This window comes from Phyllobates terribilis, unplaced genomic scaffold (genome assembly GCF_046119375.1).
Source record: "Phyllobates terribilis strain yellow unplaced genomic scaffold, ASM4611937v1 Scaffold_10__3_contigs__length_209671492, whole genome shotgun sequence".
NCBI lineage: Eukaryota > Metazoa > Chordata > Amphibia > Anura > Dendrobatidae > Phyllobates > Phyllobates terribilis.
The window spans coordinates 205,434,322-205,457,280 of NW_027362770.1; the positions used below are offsets into that span (position 1 = coordinate 205,434,322).

Genomic DNA, 22,959 nt, shown 5'->3' on the forward strand with positions numbered 1-22,959 from the left:
CTAGGAGGGCCGTATATAGCATGAGGCGGGTTATACCCCGTGTGCGGGCAGTAAATGAGCGGAGACCTTCTTTTCTAGGCGGTGCTGTATAACGACCGGTCCGTCCTGGAGAATCACCACGCCGCCTCTGCCTGGAACCTCTTTCTCTCCAGGCCGGAGTATAACTTCTTAGTCAACCTGGACCACATGGAGTTTAAGAGGTTTCGCTTCCTGGTGATCGAGGCCATTCTGGCCACTGACCTGAAGAAACACTTTGATTTCCTGGCAGAGTTCAATGCAAAGGTGAGTAACGAGATCTGCCGCCCCCGGACCAGCCCATGCGCCAAACCGGCTTCTGTCTTCCTTCCATCTCTCATCTTCCGTCAATTTTCCTTCCTTCTTACTTTCTTCTTTATTACATTCTTCCTTCCTTCATCCTTCCATCTTTCTTCCAAAGTTCCTTCCATTTTTCCTTCTTTCTTACATCCTCTGCTCTTCCTTCTTCCTTTCATCTTCCTTCCATCCTCTGTCCATCACTCATTCTTCCTTTCTTCTTCCTTCTATCCTTCCTTACATCCCTCTTTTTTCCATCCAACTTACTTCCATCCTTCCTTTTCCTCTCTTCTTCCTTCCATACATCCTTCTTCCTTTCATCCTACCTTATTCTTTCCATCTTTCCATTTTATTTCCATCCTTCCTTCCTTCTATCCGTCCTTCTGCCTTCCATCCTTCTTTCTTCCATCTTCTGTCCATTCTTCCTTTTTCCTTTTTTCTTCCTTTATTCTTCTTTCCATCCTTAATTCTTATTTTCGTCATCGATTCATCTTCCTTCCATCCTTCCTTCTTCCTTCCATCCTTTCTTCCATCTTCTGTGAATTCTCCCTTCTTCCTTCCTTTCTTCTCATTCTATCCTTCCTTCTTCCTTTCTTCTTCCATCCATTTTCCTTTCTTCCAAGGTTCCTTTTCCTTCCTTTATTCCTTCTTTCTTGTATCCTTTGTTCTTCCTTCCATCTTCTGTCCATCATTCATTCTTCCTTTCATCTTTCTTCACCATTCTTCCTTCCATCCTTTTTTCTTCCATACAACTTACTTCCATCCTTCCTTTTCCTCTCTTCTTCCTTCTATCCATCCTTCACTCTTCCATCTTTCTTATTCCTTCCATCTATACTTTTTCCTTTCATCCTACCTTATTCCTTCCATCTTTCCATTTTCTTTCCATCCTTCCTTCTTCCTTCCTTCTATCCGTCTTTCTGCCTTCCATCCTTTCTTCTTCCTTCTATCTTCTGTCTATTCTTCCTTTGTCCTTCCTTCTTCCTTTCTTCTTTATTCCATCCTCAATTCTTATTTTCTTCATCCATTCATCTTACTTCCATCCTGTCTTCTTTCTTCCATCTTCTGTGAATTCTCCCTTCTTCCTTCCCTTTTTTCTTCTTCCTACATCTTCCTTCCATCCTTCCTTTCTTCCATCTTTTTCTCTTCCATCCAACTTCCATCCTTCCTTTTCCTCTCTTCTTCCTTCCATCCGTCCTTCACTCTTCCATCTTCTGTCCATTCTTCCTTCTCCCTTCCCTATTTAAGGAAGGATGAACGGAAGACATAGGGAAGAAGAAAGAATGGAAGGAATAGGGAAGAAAGAAGGAACATGGGAGGAAGAATGGACAGAAGACTAAAGAAAGAAAGAAGGATGGATGGAAGGAGTAAGAAAGATGGAAGAGAAAAGGATGGATGAAAGGAAGAAGGATGGGTGAAAGGAAGAAGAAAGGATGGAAGGAAGAAGGAAGGATGGAAGGAAGAAGGGAAGATGGAAGAGTGAAGGATAGATGGAAGAGTGAAGGATAGATGGAGGGAAGAAGAGAGGAAAATGAAGGATGGAAGTTGCATGGAAGAATAAAGGATGGAAGGATGGAAGTAAGAAAGGAAGAAGAAAGGATTGAAGAGATAAAAAAGAAGGAAGAATGGACAGAAAATGGATGGAAGAAGTAAGTAAGTAAGGAAGAATAAAGGAAGATGGTAGGAAGAAGAAATGAAGAAAGAAAGGATGGAAGGAAGAAGGAAGGATAGAAGGAAGGATGGAAGGAAGATGGTAGGGAGAAGCACGGATCAAAGAAGGAAGGTTGGAAAGAAAATGGAAAGATGGAAGAAATAAGGAAAATAGAAGAGTAAAGGATGGATGAAAGGAAGAAGGAAGAAAAGAAAAAGAAAGGATGGAAGGAAGGAAGAAGAAAGGATTGAAGGAATAAAGAAGAAACAAGGAAGAAGAAAGAATGGAAAGAAGATAGCTGGAAGGAAGATAGAAAAAAGATGAAAGGAAGAAGCAAAAATGCACAGAAGATGGAAGGAAGAAGAAAGGATGGAAGAAAAAAGGAAGGATGGATGGACAGATGATGAATGGATAAAAAAAGGTAGAAGGATGGAAAGAAGAAGAAAGGAACAAAGGACAAAAGATGGAAAGAAAAAGAAAGGGTGGAAGGATGGAAAGAAGAAGGAAGGATGGAAGGGAGAAGGACAGATGAAAGAAGGAAGGGTGGAAAGAAAATGGAATGATGGAAGGGAGAAGGAAAGATGGAAGGAAGATGGAAGAGTGAAGGATGGATGGAAGGAGGAAGAGAGGAAAAGGAAGGAAGTAAGTTGGTTGGAAGAAAAAAAGGAAGAAGAAAGGATGGAATAAAGATGTAGGAAGAAGAAAAGAAGGAAGAATGAATTATGGACAGAAGATTGGAGGAAGATGAAAGGAAGAACAAAGAATATAACAAAGGATGGAAGGATAGAGAAAGAAGAAAAGGACAGAAGATGGAAGGAAGAATGGACAGAAGAAGGAAGGAAGAAGAAAGGATGAAAGGAATAAGGAAGGAAGAAAGGAAGAAGAACATGGAAAGAAGAAGAAAGGAAGGTGGAAGGCAGAAGGAAGGATGGAATAAGGAAGATGGAAGAGTTAAGGACGGATGGAAGGAAAAAGAGAAGGAAAGGAAAAATGGAAGGAAGTTGGATGGAAAAAAGGAGGAATGGAAGGATGAAGGAATATGAAGGAAGAAGAAGGAAGGGAGGATTAATCATTGACAGAAGATGGAAGAAAAACAGATGTAAGAAAGAGGAATAAAGGAAGGAAAAGAACCTTGGAAGAAAGGAAATGGATGGAAGAAGGAATAAGAAAGATGGGGAAGAAGGAGGATGGATAAAGAATAAGGAAGGATAGAGAAGGATGGATGGATGAAAGGAATAAGGAAGGATGGATGGAAGGAGGAGGGATGGAAGGAAGGAATAAGGAAGATGGAAGACTTAAGGATGGATGGAAGGAAAAAAGAGAGAAAAAAGAAGAAGGAATAAGAATAGTCCGTCTCACAGCAGTAAATTCTATCCCATCCCCAACTTGCCAGCTGAGCCTGCAGGCCGAGGAGCATTCCAGTGCCATCAGGCAACAACAATTTTCCTTTTCCTCCTTTTCCTTCCATGCGTCCTTAACTCTTCCATCTTTTTTATTCCTTTCATCCATCCTTCTTTTTTCCATCCTTCTTTCTGCCTTCCATCTTCTGTCCATTCTTCCTTCTTCCTTTCTTCTTATTTCCAGTTCCTTCTTTCTTCCTTCCCTTTTCCTTCCATCCTTTCGTCTTCCTTCCATCTTCTGTCCATTCTTCCTTCCCTATTTCTTCCATCCTTCCTTCTTCTTCCTTCCTTCCATCCTTGTTATATCTCTTGTTCTTTATTTCATATTCCTTCAATCTTCTGTCCATAATTCATTCTTCCTTCTTTTCTTCTTCCTACATCTCCCTTCCATCCTTCCTTCTTCCTTTCTTCCATCCTTTTTTCTTCCATCCAACTTACTTCCATCCTTCCTTTTCCATCCTTCATTCTTCCATCTTCCTTACATCTTTCCTTCTCCCTTCCATTTTCCTTATTACTTCCATCCTTCCTTCTTCCTTACATCCTTTCTTCTTCCTTCCATCCTTTCTTATTCCTTCCATCCTTTCTTATTCCTTCCATCTTCTGTCCTTTCTTCCTTATTCCTTTCTTCTTCCTTCCATCCTTTTTTTTCCCTTCCATCTTCTGTGCATTCTTGCTTCTTCCTTTCATCTTCCTTCCTTCCATCCTTCCTTCCATCTATCTTCTGTCCATTCTTCCTTCTTTCTTCTTTATTCCTTCAATCCTTTCTTCTTCTTTCCATCCTTTCTTTTTCCTTTCTTCCTTCTTCCTTCCATCCATCCTTTACTCTTCCATTTTCCTTATTTCTTCCATCTTTCCATTTTCTTTCCAACCTTCCTTCATTGATCCGTCCTTTTCCCTTCCATCTTCCTTCCATCCTTCCTTATTCCTTTCATCCTTCCTTCCATCCTTTCTTCTTCCTTCTATCTTCCTTCATTCTTCCTTATATACATACTACTTTCATCCATTTTCTGTCCATTCTTCCTTCTTCTTTATTCCTTCAATCCTTTCTTCTTCCTTTGTTCCTTCCAGCCTTCTTTCTTCCATTCAACTTTCTTCCATCCATCCTTTTTCTTTCTTCTTCCTTCCACCCATCCTTCTTCCTTCCATCCATCCTTATTCCTTCCATCTTCTGTCCATTCTTCCTTCCATGTTCCTTCTTTCTTCCCTATTCCTTCCATTCTTTCTTCTTCCTTATAACTTCCGTTCATCCTTCCTTCTTCATCCATTCATCTTCTGTCCATCCTTTCTTCTTGCTTCATTCTTCCTCTCTTCTTCCATCCTTGCTCCCTTCCATCTTCCTTACATTATTCCTTCTTTCTTACATCCTTTGTTCTTCCTTCTTTCATTTTCCTTCTTCCCATCTATTCCATCTCTCCATCATTCATTCTTCCTTCCTTTCTTCTTCCTTCTTCCATCTAACTTACTCCTTTCACCTTTCCTCCTTCCTTCCATCCTTCCTTATTCGTTCCATCTTTCTATCCTTCCTTTTTTCCATCCTTCTTTTTCCTCCCTTCCTTCCGTTTGCCTTCTATCTTTCCATCCTTCTTTTTCCTCCCTTCTTACTTCCATTCCTCCGTCTTCCTTACTTTCTGCTTGTCTCCCTCTCAGGTGAATGAAGACGTTGGCCCAGGAATCGATTGGTCGAATGAAAACGACCGACTATTGGTTTGTCAGATGTGTATAAAGTTGGCGGATATCAATGGTCCCGCTAAATACAAGGATCTGCACCTGAAGTGGACGGAGGGGATCGTCAATGAGTTCTATGAGCAGGTGATTACACATCAGAGGAGGCGTTACAATGTATCAGGTCTGGACCGTCCTCTGTGATATCTGAACTGATACATGGTAACGAGCCTACAGCTGTGTGAGCAGGACCTGGTAGGAGAGGGAGGAGTTTTGATCCCTCAGCTCCGCCCAGTCCTGAGGCTGCACTGCAGACCCCCTCCCCCAGTAATGAGGGGGCCACTGACAACCCCGACTGCTGCAGCCATTGTCACAGGTGACCTGTCTGTTTGCAGGGCGATGAGGAGGTGGGTCTTGGCCTCCCGATCAGCCCCTTCATGGACCGATCAGCGCCTCAACTGGCCAAACTTCAAGAATCCTTCATAACTCACATTGTGGGGCCACTATGTAACTCGTACGACTCCGCCGGGCTGATGCCGGGGACGTGGATAGAGGAGAGCGACGAGTCCGGCGACACCGACGAGCAGGACGACGACGACACGGACACCACAGAGGAGGAGACGGCCGAGCCCGCCGAGACACTGACAGGTACGTCCTCTCACATCTGCTCTTATGGGCATCGTCCAGGGGAGGGGGAGAAAAGCACAATCACTCCTCGTCTCCCACTCCCGATCCTGCTTCTAAAAAAAACCCCTAGAAATTAAACTGAATGAGTTGTCCCATTAATCACTATCAGTTCTGATAGACTGAACCATTTCCACCGAGGTACAATGGGTGAATGTCTGCACCCAATACCAGGCAACTTATCTACTGGATCTAATTACAGGAGTAACTGTCTGAGGGCCCCTATATACAGTGCCATATAGGCAGGAGCCTCTCTATTCCCCAATTACCAGGATAAAAGTAATAAAAAGCCTGATACTAACAGCTGAATGTAGCTCCCCTTCCTCAGTATGTGCAGCTCCCTTCCCCAATATGTGCAGCTCCCCTTCCCCAGTATGTGCAGCTTCCCTTCCCCAGTATGTGCAGCTCCCCTTCCCCAATATGTGCAGCTCCCCTTCCCCAGTATGTGCAGCTCCCCTTCCCCAGTATGTGCAGCTCCTCTTTCCCAGTGTGTGCAGCTTCCCTTCCCCAGTATGTGCAGCTCCCCTTCCCCAATATGTGCAGCTCCCCTTCCCCAGTATGTGCAGCTCCCCTTCCCCAGTATGTGCAGCTTCCCTTCCCCAGTATGTGCAGCTCCCCTTCCCCAATATGTGCAGCTTCCCTTCCCCAGTATGTGCAGCTCCCCTTCCCCAGTATGTGCAGCTTCCCTTCCCCAGTATGTGCAGCTCCCCTTCCCCAATATGTGCAGCTCCCCTTCCCCAATATGTGCAGCTCCCCTTCCCCAGTATGTGCAGCTTCCCTTCCCCAGTATGTGCAGCTTCCCTTCCCCAGTATGTGCAGCTCCCCTTCCCCAATATGTGCAGCTTCCCTTCCCCAGTATGTGCAGCTCCCCTTCCCCAGTATGTGCAGCTTCCCTTCCCCAGTATGTGCAGCTTCCCTTCCCCAGTATGTGCAGCTTCCCTTCCCCAGTATGTGCAGCTTCCCTTCCCCAGTATGTGCAGCTTCCCTTCCCCAGTATGTGCAGCTTCCCTTCCCCAATATGTGCAGCTTCCCTTCCCCAATATGTGCAGCTTCCCTTCCCCAGTATGTGCAGCTTCCCTTCCCCAGTATGTGCAGCTTCCCTTCCCCAGTATGTGCAGCTTCCCTTCCCCAGTATGTGCAGCTCCCCTTCCCCAGTATGTGCAGCTTCCCTTCCCCAGTATGTGCAGCTTCCCTTCCCCAATATGTGCAGCTTCCCTTCCCCAGTATGTGCAGCTTCCCTTCCTCAGTATCTGCAGCTCCCCTTCCCCTATATGTGCAGCTCCTCTTCCTATAAATGTGCAGCTCCCATTTCCCAATGTGTTCAGCTCCCCTTCTCCTATATGTGCAGCCCCTCTTCCCCCGTATGTGCAGCTCCCTTTCCTCTGTATGTGCAGCTCCTCTTTCCCAGTGTGTGCAGCTCCCCTTCTCCTATATGTGCAGCTCCCTTTCCCCAGTATGTGCAGCTCCTCTTTCCCAGTGTGTGCAGCTCGCCTTCTCCTATATGTGCAGCTCCCCTTCCACAGTATGTGCAGCTTCCCTTCTCCAGTATGTACAGCTCCCCTTCTTCAATATGTGCAGCAACCCTTCTTCAGTATGTACAGCTCCCTTTCCCCAGTATGTGCAGCTCCCCTTCCCCAGAATTTGCAGCTCCCCTTCCCCTATATGTGCAGCTCCCCTTACCCTATATGTGCAGTTCCCCTTCCTCTGTATGGGCAGCTCCCTTTTCCCTGTATCTGTAGCTTCTCTTTCCCAGTATGTTCAGCGTCCCTTTCCCAGTATGTGCAGCGTCCCTTTCCCAGTATGTGCAGCGTCCCTTTTTCCAGTATGTGCAGCGTCCCTTTTTCCAGTATGTGCAGTGTCCCTTTCCCAGTATGTGCATCGTCCCTTTCCCAGTATGTGCAGCTCCCTTTCCCAATATGTGCAGCTTCCCTTCCCCAATATGTGCAGCTTCCCTTCCCCAGTATGTGCAGCTTCCGTTCCTCAGTATCTGCAGCTCCCCTTCCCCTATATGTGCAGCTCCTCTTCCTATAAATGTGCAGCTCCCATTTCCCAATGTGTTCAGCTCCCCTTCTCCTGTATGTGCAGCCCCTCTTCCCCCGTATGTGCAGCTCCCTTTCCTCTGTATGTGCAGCTCCTCTTTCACAGTGTGTGCAGCTCGCCTTCTCCTATATGTGCAGCTCCCCTTCTCCAGTATGTGCAGCTTCCCTTCTCCAGTATGTACAGCTCCCCTTCTTCAATATGTGCAGCAACCCTTCTTCAGTATGTACAGCTCCCTTTCCCCAGTATGTGCAGCTCCCCTTCCCCAGAATTTGCAGCTCCCCTTCCCCTATATGTGCAGCTCCCCTTACCCTATATGTGCAGTTCCCCTTCCTCTGTATGGGCAGCTCCCTTTTCCCTTTATCTGTAGCTTCTCTTTCCCAGTATGTGCAGCGTCCCTTTCCCAGTATGTGCAGCGTCCCTTTCCCAGTATGTGCATCGTCCCTTTCCCAGTATGTGCACCGTCCCTTTCCCAGTATGTGCCGCTCCCCTTTCCCAATATGTGCTGCTCCCTTTTCCCAGTATGTGCAGCTCCCCTTCTTCAGTATGTGCAGCTCCACTTCCCCAGTATGTGCAGCTCCCCTTCCCCAGTATGTGCAGCTCCCCTTCTTCATTATGTGCAGCTCCCCTTCTTCAGTTACTGCAGCTCCCTTTCCCCAGTATGTGCAGCTCCCCTTCCCCAGTATGTGCAGCTCCCCTTCTCCAGTATGTGCAGCTCCCCTTCCTTAGTATGTGCAGCTCCCCTTCCCCAGTATGTGCAGCCCCCCTTCCTCAGTGTGTGCAGCTACCCTTCCTCTGTATGTACAGCTCCCTTTTCCCTGTATCTGTAGCTTCTTTTTCCCAGTGTGTGCAGGTCCCCTTTCCCAGTATGTGCAGGTCCCCTTTCCCAGTATGGGCAGGTCCCCTTTCCCAGTGTGTGCAGGTCCCCTTTCCCAATATGTGCAGGTCCCCTTTCCCAGTATGTGCAGGTCCCCTTTCCCAGTATGTGCAGCCCCCCTTCCCCGGTATGTGCAGCTCCTCTTCCTCTGTATGTGCAGCTCCCTTCCCCTATATGGCAAGCTTCCATTCCCCTATATGTGCAGCTCCTTTTCCTCTAAATGTGCAGCTTTTTTTCCCCAGTTTGTGCAGCTCCCTTTCCCCAGTATGTGCAGCTCCCCTTCACTATTATATGCAGCTCCCTTTTCCCTATATGTGCAGCTCCCCTTCCCCAGTATGTACAGCTTCCATTCCCCAGTATGTGCAGCTCACCTTCCTCTGTATGTGCTGCTCCCTTTTCCCTGTATCTGTAGCTTCTCTTTCCAAATATGTGCAGCTCCCTTTCCCCAGTGTGTGCAGCTCCCTTTCCCCAGTATGTGCAGCTCCTCTTCCTCTGTTTGTGCAGCTCCCCTTCCCTTATATGCGCAGCTTCCATTCCCCTATATGTGCATCTCCTTTCCTCTAAATGTGCGGCTTCTTTTCCCAGTTTGTGCAGCTCCCTTTCCCCAGTTTATGCAGCTCCCTTTCCCCAGTATGTGCAGCTCCCTTGCCCCAGTATGTGCAGCTCCCCTTCCCCAGTAGGTGCAGCTCCTTTTCCCCAGTAGGTGCAGCTCCCTTTCCTCTGTATGTGCAGCTCCTCTTCCTCTATATGTGCAGCTCCTCTTCCTCTATATGTGCAGCTCCCCTTCCTCTATATGTGCGGCTCCCCTTCCTCTATATGTGCGGCTCCCCTTCCTCTATATGTGCGGCTCCCCTTCCTCTATATGTGCGGCTCCTCTTCCTCTATATGTGCGGCTCCTCTTCCTCTATATGGCGGCTCCCCTTCCTCTATATGTGCAGCTCCTCTTCCTCTATATGTGCAGCTCCTCTTCCTCTATATGTGCGGCTCCCCTTCCTCTATATGTGCGGCTCCCCTTCCTCTATATGTGCGGCTCCTCTTCCTCTATATGTGCGGCTCCTCTTCCTCTATATGTGCGGCTCCCCTTCCTCTATATGTGCGGCTCCGCTTCCTCTATATGTGCGGCTCCTCTTCCTCTATATGGCGGCTCCCCTTCCTCTATATGTGCAGCTCCTCTTCCTCTATATGTGCAGCTCCTCTTCCTCTATATGTGCAGCTCCCCTTCCTCTATATGTGCGGCTCCCCTTCCTCTATATGTGCGGCTCCTCTTCCTCTATATGTGCGGCTCCTCTTCCTCTATATGTGCGGCTCCTCTTCCTCTATATGTGCGGCTCCCCTTCCTCTATATGTGCAGCTCCCCTTCCTCTATATGTGCAGCTCTTCTTCCTCTATATGTGCAGCTCCCCTTCCTCTATATGTGCAGCTCCTCTTCCTCTATATGTGCGGCTCCTCTTCCTCTATATGTGCGGCTCCCCTTCCTCTATATGTGCAGCTCCTCTTCCTCTATATGTGCAACTCCTCTTCCTCTATATGTGCAGCTCCTCTTCCTCTATATGTGCAGCTCCTCTTCCTATCTATGTGCGGCTCCTCTTCCTATAGATGTGCGGCTCCCCTTCCTCTATATGTGCAGCTCCCCTTCCTCTATATGTGCAGCTCCTCTTCCTCTATATGTGCTGCTCCCCTTCCTCTATATGTTCAGCTCCTCTTCCTCTATATGTGCAGCTCCTCTTCCTATATATGTGCGGCTCCCCTTCCTTTATATGTGCGGCTCCTCTTCCTCTATATGTGCAGCTCCTCTTCCTCTATATGTGTAGCTCCCCTTCCTCTATATGTGCTGCTCCCCTTCCTCTATATGTGCAGCTCCCCTTCCTCTATATGTGTAGCTCCTCTTCCTCTATATGTGTAGCTCCTCTTCCTCTATATGTGCGGCTCCCCTTCCTCTATATGTGCGGCTCCCCAGTAGGTGCAGCTCCTTTTCCCCAGTAGGTGCAGCTCCCTTTCCTCTGTATGTGCAGCTCCTCTTCCTCTATATGTGCAGCTCCTCTTCCTCTATATGTGCAGCTCCCCTTCCTCTATATGTGCAGCTCCTCTTCCTCTATATGTCCCTCTCCCCTTCCTCTATATGTGCAGCTCCCCTTCCTCTATATGTGCAGCTCCTCTTCCTCTATATGTCCGGCTCCTCTTCCTCTATATGTGCAGCTCCTCTTCCTCTATATGTCCGGCTCCTCTTCCTCTATATGTCCGGCTCCTCTTCCTCTATATGTCCGGCTCCTCTTCCTCTATATGTGCAGCTCCTCTTCCTCTATATGTCCGGCTCCTCTTCCTCTATATGTCCGGCTCCTCTTCCTCTATATGTCCGGCTCCTCTTCCTCTATATGTCCGGCTCCTCTTCCTCTATATGTGCAGCTCCTCTTCCTCTATATGTCCGGCTCCTCTTCCTCTATATGTCCGGCTCCTCTTCCTCTATATGTCCGGCTCCTCTTCCTCTATATGTCCGGCTCCTCTTCCTCTATATGTGCGGCTCCTCTTCCTCTATATGTCCGGCTCCTCTTCCTCTATATGTGCAGCTTCTCTTCCTCTATATGTGCAGCTCCTCTTCCTCTATATGTCCGGCTCCTCTTCCTCTGTATGTGCAGCTCCCTTCCCCTATATGGCAAGCTTCCATTCCCCTATATGTGCAGCTCCTTTTCCTCTAAATGTGCAGCTTTTTTTCCCCAGTTTGTGCAGCTCCCTTTCCCCAGTATGTGCAGCTCCCCTTCACTATTATATGCAGCTCCCTTTTCCCTATATGTGCAGCTCCCCTTCCCCAGTATGTACAGCTTCCATTCCCCAGTATGTGCAGCTCACCTTCCTCTGTATGTGCTGCTCCCTTTTCCCTGTATCTGTAGCTTCTCTTTCCAAATATGTGCAGCTCCCTTTCCCCAGTGTGTGCAGCTCCCTTTCCCCAGTATGTGCAGCTCCTCTTCCTCTGTTTGTGCAGCTCCCCTTCCCTTATATGCGCAGCTTCCATTCCCCTATATGTGCATCTCCTTTCCTCTAAATGTGCGGCTTCTTTTCCCAGTTTGTGCAGCTCCCTTTCCCCAGTTTATGCAGCTCCCTTTCCCCAGTATGTGCAGCTCCCTTGCCCCAGTATGTGCAGCTCCCCTTCCCCAGTAGGTGCAGCTCCTTTTCCCCAGTAGGTGCAGCTCCCTTTCCTCTGTATGTGCAGCTCCTCTTCCTCTATATGTGCAGCTCCTCTTCCTCTATATGTGCAGCTCCCCTTCCTCTATATGTGCGGCTCCCCTTCCTCTATATGTGCGGCTCCCCTTCCTCTATATGTGCGGCTCCCCTTCCTCTATATGTGCGGCTCCTCTTCCTCTATATGTGCGGCTCCTCTTCCTCTATATGGCGGCTCCCCTTCCTCTATATGTGCAGCTCCTCTTCCTCTATATGTGCAGCTCCTCTTCCTCTATATGTGCGGCTCCCCTTCCTCTATATGTGCGGCTCCTCTTCCTCTATATGTCCGGCTCCTCTTCCTCTATATGTCCGGCTCCTCTTCCTCTATATGTCCGGCTCCTCTTCCTCTATATGTGCGGCTCCTCTTCCTCTATATGTCCGGCTCCTCTTCCTCTATATGTGCAGCTTCTCTTCCTCTATATGTGCAGCTCCTCTTCCTCTATATGTCCGGCTCCCCTTCCTCTATATGTGCAGCTCCTCTTCCTCTATATGTCCGGCTCCTGTTCCTCTATATGTGCAGCTCCTCTTCCTCTATATGTGTAGCTCCTCTTCCTCTATATGTCCGGCTCCTCTTCCTCTATATGTCCGGCTCCTCTTCCTCTATATGTACAGCTTCTCTTCCTCTATATGTCCGGCTCCTCTTCCTCTATATGTGCAGCTCCTCTTCCTCTATATGTCCGGCTCCTCTTCCTCTATATGTCCAGCTTCTCTTCCTCTATATGTCCGGCTCCCCTTCCTCTATATGTCCGGCTCCTCTTCCTCTATATGTGCGGCTCTCCTTCCTCTATATATCCGGCTCCTCTTCCTCTATATGTACAGCTCCTCTTCCTCTATATGTCCGGCTCCTCTTCCTCTATATGTGCAGCTCCTCTTCCTCTATATGTCCGGCTCCTCTTCCTCTATATGTGCGGCTCTCCTTCCTCTATATGTCCGGCTCCTCTTCCTCTATATGTCCGGCTCCTCTTCCTCTATATGTCCGGCTCCTCTTCCTCTATATGTGCAGCTCCTCTTCCTCTATATGTCCGGCTCCTCTTCCTCTATATGTCCGGCTCCTCTTCCTCTATATGTGCAGCTTCTCTTCCTCTATATGTCCGGCTCCTCTTCCTCTATATGTGCAGCTCCCCTTCCTCTATATGTGCGGCTCCTCTTCCTCTATATGTGCGGCTCCTCTTCCTCTATATGTCCGGCTCCTCTTCCTCTATATGTCCGGCTCCTCTTCCTCTATATGTCCGGCTCCTCTTCCTCTATATGTGCAGCTCCTCTTCCTCTATATGTCCGGCTCCTCTTCCTCTATATGTCCGGCTCCTCTTCCTCTATATGTGCAGCTTCTCTTCCTCTATATGTCCGGCTCCTCTTCCTCTATATGTGCAGCTTCTCTTCCTCTATATGTGCAGCTCCTCTTCCTCTATATGTGTAGCTCCTCTTCCTCTATATGTCCGGCTCCTCTTCCTCTATATGTACAGCTTCTCTTCCTCTATATGTCCGGCTCCTCTTCCTCTATATGTCCGGCTCCTCTTCCTCTATATGTGCAGCTCCTCTTCCTCTATATGTCCGGCTCCTCTTCCTCTATATGTCCGGCTCCTCTTCCTCTATATGTGCAGCTTCTCTTCCTCTATATGTCCGGCTCCTCTTCCTCTATATGTGCAGCTTCTCTTCCTCTATATGTGCAGCTCCTCTTCTTCTATATGTGTAGCTCCTCTTCCTCTATATGTCCGGCTCCTCTTCCTCTATATGTACAGCTTCTCTTCCTCTATATGTCCGGCTCCTCTTCCTCTATATGTCCGGCTCCTCTTCCTCTATATGTGCAGCTCCTCTTCCTCTATATGTCCGGCTCCTCTTCCTCTATATGTCCGGCTCCTCTTCCTCTATATGTGCAGCTTCTCTTCCTCTATATGTCCGGCTCCTCTTCCTCTATATGTGCGGCTCCTCTTCCTCTATATGTGCAGCTCCTCTTCCTCTATATGTCCGGCTCCTCTTCCTCTATATGTGCAGCTTCTCTTCCTCTATATGTCCGGCTCCTCTTCCTCTATATGTGCAGCTCCCCTTCCTCTATATGTCCGGCTCCTCTTCCTCTATATGTGCAGCTTCTCTTCCTCTATATGTCCGGCTCCTCTTCCTCTATATGTCCGGCTCCTCTTCCTCTATATGTCCGGCTCCTCTTCCTCTATATGTGCAGCTTCTCTTCCTCTATATGTCCGGCTCCTCTTCCTCTATATGTGCAGCTTCTCTTCCTCTATATGTGCAGCTCCTCTTCCTCTATATGTGTAGCTCCTCTTCCTCTATATGTCCGGCTCCTCTTCCTCTATATGTACAGCTTCTCTTCCTCTATATGTCCGGCTCCTCTTCCTCTATATGTCCGGCTCCTCTTCCTCTATATGTGCAGCTCCTCTTCCTCTATATGTGCAGCTCCTCTTCCTCTATATGTCCGGCTCCTCTTCCTCTATATGTGCAGCTCCCCTTCCTCTATATGTCCGGCTCCTCTTCCTCTATATGTCCGGCTCCTCTTCCTCTATATGTCCGGCTCCTCTTCCTCTATATGTCCGGCTCCTCTTCCTCTATATGTGCAGCTCCCCTTCCTCTATATGTCTGGCTCCTCTTCCTCTATATGTCCGGCTCCTCTTCCTCTATATGTCCGGCTCCTCTTCCTCTATATGTCCGGCTCCTCTTCCTCTATATGTCCGGCTCCTCTTCCTCTATATGTGCAGCTTCTCTTCCTCTATATGTCCGGCTCCCCTTTCCCAGTTTTTTCTGAAGTCCTTATCAATTTCCAAGGAGGTAAATGAGAGGATCTGCACAGTCCTCTGACTCTGGGCCTCTGGAGAGAGATGGATTTTGTTGGTATTTCCATGCGGTCGCCTCTCCTCCCATCAATTGTTATCAGAGTTGACGCTTCTTCGTCAGATCTGTGTGATCCGTTGAGTGTTTTGGTTCCGTGTTGGCCGCAGGGGTCCGGGCGTCTGTGTGTTGACCGCAGGGGTCCGGGCGTCTGTGTGTTGGCCGCAGGGGTCCGGGCGTCTGCGTACTAATGAGGAAGCTTAGCGGGAGTCAGGGCTTTGTGTGCAGAGAAGGCGCTGACCTCATCGTGTCCGCGAGTAAATGTTGCAGGACAGATAAGAATGGAGGCGATCACATGACCTGCGTCACTGCTATTGATTCCCTGCTGATGAGATGTGCTGCAGAGAGGTCGGGGGTAACATGCTGCAGATATCTCCCTCCGTCTGCTTTTCTGCCATGGTTTCCGTGCTTTTTCTTCGTTCTCATCGTTTTCCGTCTTTCCCTCCAGAGAAAAAGTCTCGTCGTCGGCAGAAGGTTTATTGTCAGATCACGCAGCACCTGATGGAGAATCACAAGATGTGGAAGAAAGTGATCGAGGAGGAGCAGAGATCAGAGGCGCCAGAGAAGGAGGCGGCGCCGCTGCACCCCACCTCCGAACAAATCGCCGCCATCAGGGAGGAGGAGGAGGAGAAAACCGCCCAGAAGGCGGAGGACTCGGAAGGCGAGGCGTGAAGACTGTGCGCCGCCGCCGCCAGCACAAAGCTTATACACAACACTGTAGACGACGCCGTGCCTCCACCCATTATATACCGCTGGGACCCCCGAAGCTCAAGGACACCGCTGTGCCCCCTCCCCCACGAGAGACTCTGGGGGCAGCGGCACAATCTATATTTGTAGCTATAGGCCTGTATGTGTGCGGAGCGCCTCCTGCGGGGGGGTGGGCCTGCGGGGGTGGAGCCTCCGGGGGGTGGGCCTGCGGGGGTGGAGCCTCCTGCGGGGGGGTGGGCCTGCGGGGGTGGAGCCTCCGGGGTGGCACATATATATATATATACGTAATGATCACTGTGAAGTAACACGTCACGTCCGTGCAGCACGGCGCCACGCACATTACGGAGGAGGCGCTCGCTTCTGTGTTTACCCCCCTGCCTGCGGAGGATGAGGGTTATTGTCTTCCTCCAGGTCCGGATCCATCTATCCCATAAACCCAAGTGTCCCCCAACTCCTGGACAGTGACCCCCCGACCCCCCGCTATTCAGGAGGAGCCGCTGATCATGGCGGCCTCATTAGTGGTCACCAGATGGTAACGACCTCCATCATTTCTGTGTGCGATGAAGGGGCTCCGAAGGCGACGAGGGGGCTCCGGAAGGGACGAGGGGCTCTGGAGGGGATGAGGGGGCTCCGGAGGGGACGGGGGGGCTCCGGAGGGGACGAGGGGCTTTGGAGTGGATGGGGGGGCCTACAGAGGGGACAGGGGGGCTTTGGAGGGGACAGGGGGGCTTTGGAGGGGACAGGGGGGCTTTGGAGGGGACAGGGGGGCTCTGGAGGGGACAGGGGGGCTCTGGAGGGGACGAGGGGCCTACAGAGGGGACAGGGCGGCTTTGGAGGGGACAGGGGGGCTTTGGAGTGGACGGAGGGGCCTACAGAGGGGACGGGGGGCTTTGGAGGGGACAGGGGGGCTTTGGAGGGGATGGGGGTCTCCAGAGGGAAGAATTATTTTCAAATTATAACATAAAATCAGCAGTGAAATGATGGAAACTTTCAGATATTCGGCGTCTCCATGGCAACAGAAATAAGGGGTGGAGCCAATGGTAAATTGCGCCAAAATCCCTTCAGCCGCCTGAGCCTCGAAACATCATCACACACAAATCTGCAAATAATGCAAGTTCTGTACTCCAGTCACCTCCTGAGCTGCGGTCACATCGTGTCCTATACTCCAGTCCCCTCCAGAGCTGCGGTCACATCGTGTCCTATACTCCAGTCACCTCCAGAGCTGTGGTCACAGCATGTCCTATACTCCAGTCACCTCCTGAGCTGCGGTCACATCGTGTCCTATACTCCAGTCCCCTCCAGAGCTGCGGTCACATCGTGTCCTATACTCCAGTCACCTTCAGAGCTGCGGTCACATCGTGTCCTATACTCCAGTCACCTCCAGAGCTGTGGTCACAGCATGTCCTATACTCCAGTCACCTCCTGAGCTGCGGTTACATCGTGTCCTATACTCCAGTCCCCTCCAGAGCTGCGGTCACATCGTGTCCTATACTCCAGTCACCTTCAGAGCTGCGGTCACATCGTGTCCTATACTCCAGTCACCTCCAGAGCTGCGGTCACATCGTGTCCTATACTCCAGTCACCTTCAGAGCTGCGGTCACATCGTGTCCTATACTCCAGTCACCTCCAGAGCTGTGGTCACAGCATGTCCTATACTCCAGTCACCTCCTGAGCTGCGGTCACATCGTGTCCTATACTCCAGTCCCCTCCAGAGCTGCGGTCACATCGTGTCCTATACTCCAGTCACCTCCAGAGCTGTGGTCACAGCATGTCCTATACTCCAGTCACCTCCTGAGCTGCGGTCACATCGTGTCCTATACTCCAGTCCCCTCCAGAGCTGCGGTCACATCGTGTCCTATACTCCAGTCACCTTCAGAGCTGCGGTCACATCGTGTCCTATACTCCAGTCACCTCCAGAGCTGTGGTCACAGCATGTCCTATACTCCAGTCACCTCCTGAGCTGCGGTCACATCGTGTCCTATACTCCAGTCACCTTCAGAGCTGCGGTCACATCGTGTCCTATACTCCAGTCACCTCCTGAGCTGCGGTCACATCGTGTCCTATACTCCAGTCACCTCCAGAGCTGTGGTCACAGCATGTCCTATACTCCAGTCACCTTCAGAGCTGCGGTCACATCGTGTCCTATACTCCAGTCACCTCCAGAGCTGCGGTCACATCATGTCCTATACTCCAGTCACCTCCAGAGCTGCGGTCACATCGTGTCCTATACTCCAGTCACCTCCAGAGCTGCAGTCATATCCTGTCCTATACTCCAGTCACCTCCAGAGCTGCGGTCACATCGTGTCCTATACTCCAATCACCTCCAGAGCTGCAGTCATATCCTGTCCTATACCCCAGTCACCTCCAGAGCTGCGGTCACATCGTGTCCTATACTCCAGTCACCTCCAGAGCTGCAGTCATATCCTGTCCTATACTCCAGTCACCTCCAGAGCTGCGGTCACATCGTGTCCTATACTCCAGTCACCTCCAGAGCTGCAGTCATATCCTGTCCTATACCCCAGTCACCTCCAGAGCTGCGGTCACATCGTGTCCTATACTCCAGTCACCTCCAGAGCTGCGGTCACATCGTGTCCTATACTCCAGTCACCTCCAGAGCTGCAGTCATATCCTGTCCTATACTCCAGTCACCTCCAGAGCTGCGGTCACATCGTGTCCTATACTCCAATCACCTCCAGAGCTGCAGTCATATCCTGTCCTATACCCCAGTCACCTCCAGAGCTGCGGTCACATCGTGTCCTATACTCCAGTCACCTCCAGAGCTGCAGTCATATCCTGTCCTATACTCCAGTCACCTCCAGAGCTGCGGTCACATCGTGTCCTATACTCCAGTCACCTCCAGAGCTGCAGTCATATCCTGTCCTATACCCCAGTCACCTCCAGAGCTGCGGTCACATCGTGTCCTATACTCCAGTCACCTCCAGAGCTGCGGTCACATCGTGTCCTATACTCCAGTCACCTCCAGAGCTGCAGTCATATCCTGTCCTATACCCCAGTCACCTCCAGAGCTGCGGTCACATCGTGTCCTATACTCCAGTCACCTCCAGAGCTGCGGTCACATCGTGTCCTATACTCCAGTCACCTCCAGAGCTGCGGTCACATCGTGTCCTATACTCCAGTCACCTCCAGAGCTGCAGTCATATCCTGTCCTATACTCCAGTCACCTCCAGAGCTGCGGTCACATCGTGTCCTATACTCCAATCACCTCCAGAGCTGCAGTCATATCCTGTCCTATACCCCAGTCACCTCCAGAGCTGCGGTCACATCGTGTCCTATACTCCAGTCACCTCCAGAGCTGCAGTCATATCCTGTCCTATACTCCAGTCACCTCCAGAGCTGCGGTCACATCGTGTCCTATACTCCAGTCACCTCCAGAGCTGCAGTCATATCCTGTCCTATACCCCAGTCACCTCCAGAGCTGCGGTCACATCGTGTCCTATACTCCAGTCACCTCCAGAGCTGCGGTCACATCGTGTCCTATACTCCAGTCACCTCCAGAGCTGCAGTCATATCCTGTCCTATACCCCAGTCACCTCCAGAGCTGCGGTCACATCGTGTCCTATACTCCAGTCACCTCCAGAGCTGCGGTCACATCGTGTCCTATACTCCAGTCACCTCCAGAGCTGCGGTCACATCATGTCCTATACTCCAGTCACCTCCAGAGCTGCAGTCACATGGTGTCCTATACTCCAGAGGTGACGAGGCTGTGATCCGTTGAGAGGCGGAGCCTATTGATGGCGGTGTAGCCCCCCTGGCGCTCTGTGGTTTGGGGTCTTTGGGTTTCACTTTTTGTGCCTCTCGCCGCCTTGTATTCAGCGTTTCTGCTATTAACCCTTATTTCGCCCTCGCTCAGCGGCAGCAGCGAGTGCAGCAGGCGGTGGCTGACGCTGGGTGGTCTCCGGATTACTCAGGGGTCTGTCATATCATAAGCAGCGCGGTGGTCCGCTATCTGTCCGCTCTCACCTGTGCGATGACCCTGAGGGGTGACAATGTATCACAGCCAGAAAGGGAACAGGAAGTGTTAAAGGGCCAGTGCACCAGATAGAATGCTGGCGCTGCAGAGGATCATGGGACGTGCAGACTGTCACATGATGCGGCTTTCATATAGAAGCTCACTGCTGCCCCCTAGTGTCACACAGAAACTCACTGCTGCCCCCTAGTGTCACACGGAAACTCACTGCTGCCCCCTAGTGTCACATAGACAGAAGCTCACTGCTGCCCCCTAGTGTCACACAGAAACTCACTGCTGCCCCCTAGTGTCACATAGACAGAAGCTCACTGCTGCCCCCTAGTGTCACATAGACAGAAGCTCAATGCTGCCCCCTAGTGTCACACAGAAACTCACTGCTGCCCCCTAGTGTCACATAGACAGAGGCTCACTGCTGCCCCCTACTGTCACATAGACAGAAGCTCAATGCTGCCCCCTAGTGTCACATAGACAGAAGCTCAATGCTGCCCCCTAGTGTCACATAGACAGAAACTCAATGCTGCCCCCTAGTGTCACATAGACAGAAACTCACTGCTGCCCCCTAGTGTCACACAGAAACTCACTGCTGCCCCCTAGTGTCACATAGACAGAGGCTCACTGCTGCCCCCTACTGTCACATAGACAGAAGCTCAATGCTGCCCCCTAGTGTCACACAGAAACTCACTGCTGCCCCCTAGTGTCACATAGACAGAGGCTCACTGCTGCCCCCTAGTGTCACATAGACAGAAGCTCAATGCTGCCCCCTAGTGTCACATAGACAGAAGCTCAATGCTGCCCCCTTGTGTCACATAGACAGAAGCTCAATGCTGCCCCCTAGTGTCACATAGACAGAAGCTCAATGCTGCCCCCTAGTGTCACATAGACAAAAGCTCAATGCTGCCCCCTAATGTCACATAGACAGAAGCTCAATGCTGCCCCCTAGTGTCACACAGAAACTCACTGCTGCCCCTTAGTGTCACGGAGACAGAAGCTCAATGCTGCCCCCTAATGTCATATAGAAACTCACTGCTGCCCCCTTGTGTCACATAGAAGCTCACTGCTGCCCCCTAGTGTCAGATAGACAGAAGCTCACTGCTGCCCTCTGGAGTCCCATAAACAAATGTTCACTGCTGCCCCCTAGTGTCAAATAGAAGCTCACTGCTGCCCCTTGTGTCCAAAGTCTTTAATGCAACTCCTGCACAGGTGTTGCAGCGCTCTTGCACTGCTCCCCATTGCAGTCCTTCCCGCCGATGCCTCGCAGTCCTCCTCATCGCTGCCTCTCAGTCCTTCTCATCGCTGCCTCGCAGTCCTTCCCGCCGCTGCTTGACAGTCCTTCTCGTCACTGCCTCACAGTCCTTCTCGCCGCTGACTCGCAGCCCTCACCGCTGACTCGCAGTCCTTCGCTGTCTCACAGTCCTTGCCGCTGCCTTGCAGCCCTTCTCGCCGCTGCCTCGCAGCTTTTCTCGCCGCTGACTCGCAGTCCTTCTCTCCGCTGTCTCGCAGCCCTCACCGCTGACTCGCAGTCCTTCTCTCCGCTGTCTCGCAGTCCTTGCTGCTGCCTTGCAGCCCTTCTCACCGCTGCCTCACAGTCCTGACTTCTGCCTCGCAGTCCTTCTCTTTGCTGCCTCGCAGTCCTCACCGCTGCCTCACAGTCCTTCTCTCCGTTGCCTCGCAGTCCTCTCTGCTGCCTCACAGCCCTTTTCGCAACTGCCTTGCAGTCCTCACAGCTGCCTCGTAGTCCTTCTTGCCACTGCCTCGCAATCCTCGCTGCTGCCTCACAGACTTCTCGCCGCTGCCTTGCAGTCCTCGCCGCTCCCTCGCAGTCCTTCTCTCCGCTGACTCACAGTCCTCAACGTTGCCTCGCAGTCCTTCTCGCTGCTGCCTTGCAGTCCTCGCCGCTGCCGCGCAGTCCTTCTTTCCGCTGACTCACAGTCCTCAACGTTGCCTCGCTATCCTTCTCTCTGCTGCCTCGCAGTCCTCACCGCTGCCTCGCAGCTCTTCTCTCCGCTTCCTCGCAGTCCTTGCTGCCCTTCTCGCTGCTGCCTTGCAGTCCTTGCTATCCTTCTCTCTGCTGCCTCGCAGTCCTCACCCCTGCCTCGCAGCTCTTCTCTCCGCTTCCTCGCAGTCCTTGCTACCCTTCTCGCTACTGCCTCGCAGTCCTTCTCTCCACTGCCTTGCAGTCCTCGCCGCTGCCTCGCAGTCCTCTCTGCTGCCTTGCAGTCCTCACTGCTGCCTTGCTGCCCTTCTCGCCGCCGCCTCACAGTCCTCGCTGCTGCCTCGCCGCCCTTCTGTCCGCTGCCTCGCTGTCCTCACTGCTGCCTCGCAGCCCTTCTGTCCTCTGCCTCGCAGTCCTCGCTGCTGCCTCGCAGCCCTTCTCTCCGCTGCCTCGCAGTCCTCACTGCTGCCTCGAAGTCCTCACCGCTGCCTCCTCGCAGTCCTCGCTGCTGCCTCGCAGTCCTTCTCTCCGCTGCCTCGCAGTCCTTGCTGCTGCCTCGCAGCCTTTCTCTCCGCTGCCTCGCAGCCTTTCTTGCCGCCTCCTCGCAGTCCTTGCTGCTGCCTCGCAGCCCTTCTCTCCGCTGCCTCGCAGCCCTTCTCTCCGCTGCCTCGCAGTCCTCGCTGCTGCCTCGCAGTCCTTCTCTCCGCTGCCTCGCAGTCCTCACCGCTGCCTTGCAGCCCTTCTCTCCGCTGCCTCGCAGTCCTCGCTGCTGCCTCGCCGCCCTTCTGTCCGCTGCCTCGCTGTCCTCACTGCTGCCTCGCAGCCCTTCTGTCCTCTGCCTCGCAGTCCTCGCTGCTGCCTCGCAGCCCTTCTCTCTGCTGCCTCGCAGTCCTCACTGCTGCCTCGCAGCCCTTCTCTCCGCTGCCTCGCTGTCCTCACTGCTGCCTCGCAGCCCTTCTCTCCGCTGCCTCGCAGTCCTCACTGCTGCCTCGCAGCCCTTCTCTCCTCTGCCTCGCAGTCCTCGCTGCTGCCTCGCAGCCCTTCTCTCCGCTGCCTCGCAGCCCTTCTCTCCGCTGCCTCGCAGTCTTGTGTCATAGTAGAAGTGAAGCCACTATCAGCCGGACTGGAGGGATGTTTTGGGGGGACGGATGGTGTAGGGAATCTTCCAGGTGTGTATAGGGGAGGTCTGAGCAGTATCACTGTAAGAAACCGTCACTGAGCTTCGTCCTTGCACCCGTGTTGCACAATATAGAAATGTAGACGCCTAAACTCAGGTTATTTTGTACATGAAGACGACCATGGCTGCAGGAGGAGCCCACCGTCTACACCAGAAAACCATGTAAGCAATAGTATAACCTCAGTATTGATACAATGTGGCCCCCGCTGTGGTCACCGCACATCCCGGGCCCCTGTGAGTGGCGCCTTGCACACATCATATCCGTCTTTTGTGGATGGTAACCGCGGGTGGAGCGAGGAATCCTCCTGGATTATTGTCCTGTCCTTCTTCTTTCTTCTTCTTCCACTGACCGCTTCCATTCATTGTCGTGTAGCAGAGATGGCGCCAGCGCTGAGACCCAAATAAAGACATGAAATTCTTTTTCACCAGATTGACATCTGCTGTCTTTATTCCTGGTTGATATATAAAGACGTCAGTAATAAGAA

The 22,959-nt window shown here is 51.4% G+C and overlaps 1 protein-coding gene across 5 annotated transcripts in view; it reads left to right on the plus strand.

Annotated features, from left to right (window-relative positions):
- Nucleotides 1–15,524, plus strand: part of PDE3A (phosphodiesterase 3A) — a 611,920-nt gene extending 596,396 nt beyond the window's left edge. For all 5 annotated transcript variants that reach the window (XM_073650585.1, XM_073650589.1, XM_073650586.1 and 2 more), the window contains 4 exons: nt 79–282; nt 5,008–5,169; nt 5,418–5,670; nt 15,117–15,524. In XM_073650585.1, the coding sequence (XP_073506686.1) occupies nt 79–282; nt 5,008–5,169; nt 5,418–5,670; nt 15,117–15,340 (843 nt within the window). In that variant the 3' untranslated portion in view covers nt 15,341–15,524. The remainder of the gene's footprint in view (nt 1–78; nt 283–5,007; nt 5,170–5,417; nt 5,671–15,116) is intronic.
- The last annotated feature ends 7,435 nt before the right edge of the window (nt 15,525–22,959 follow it).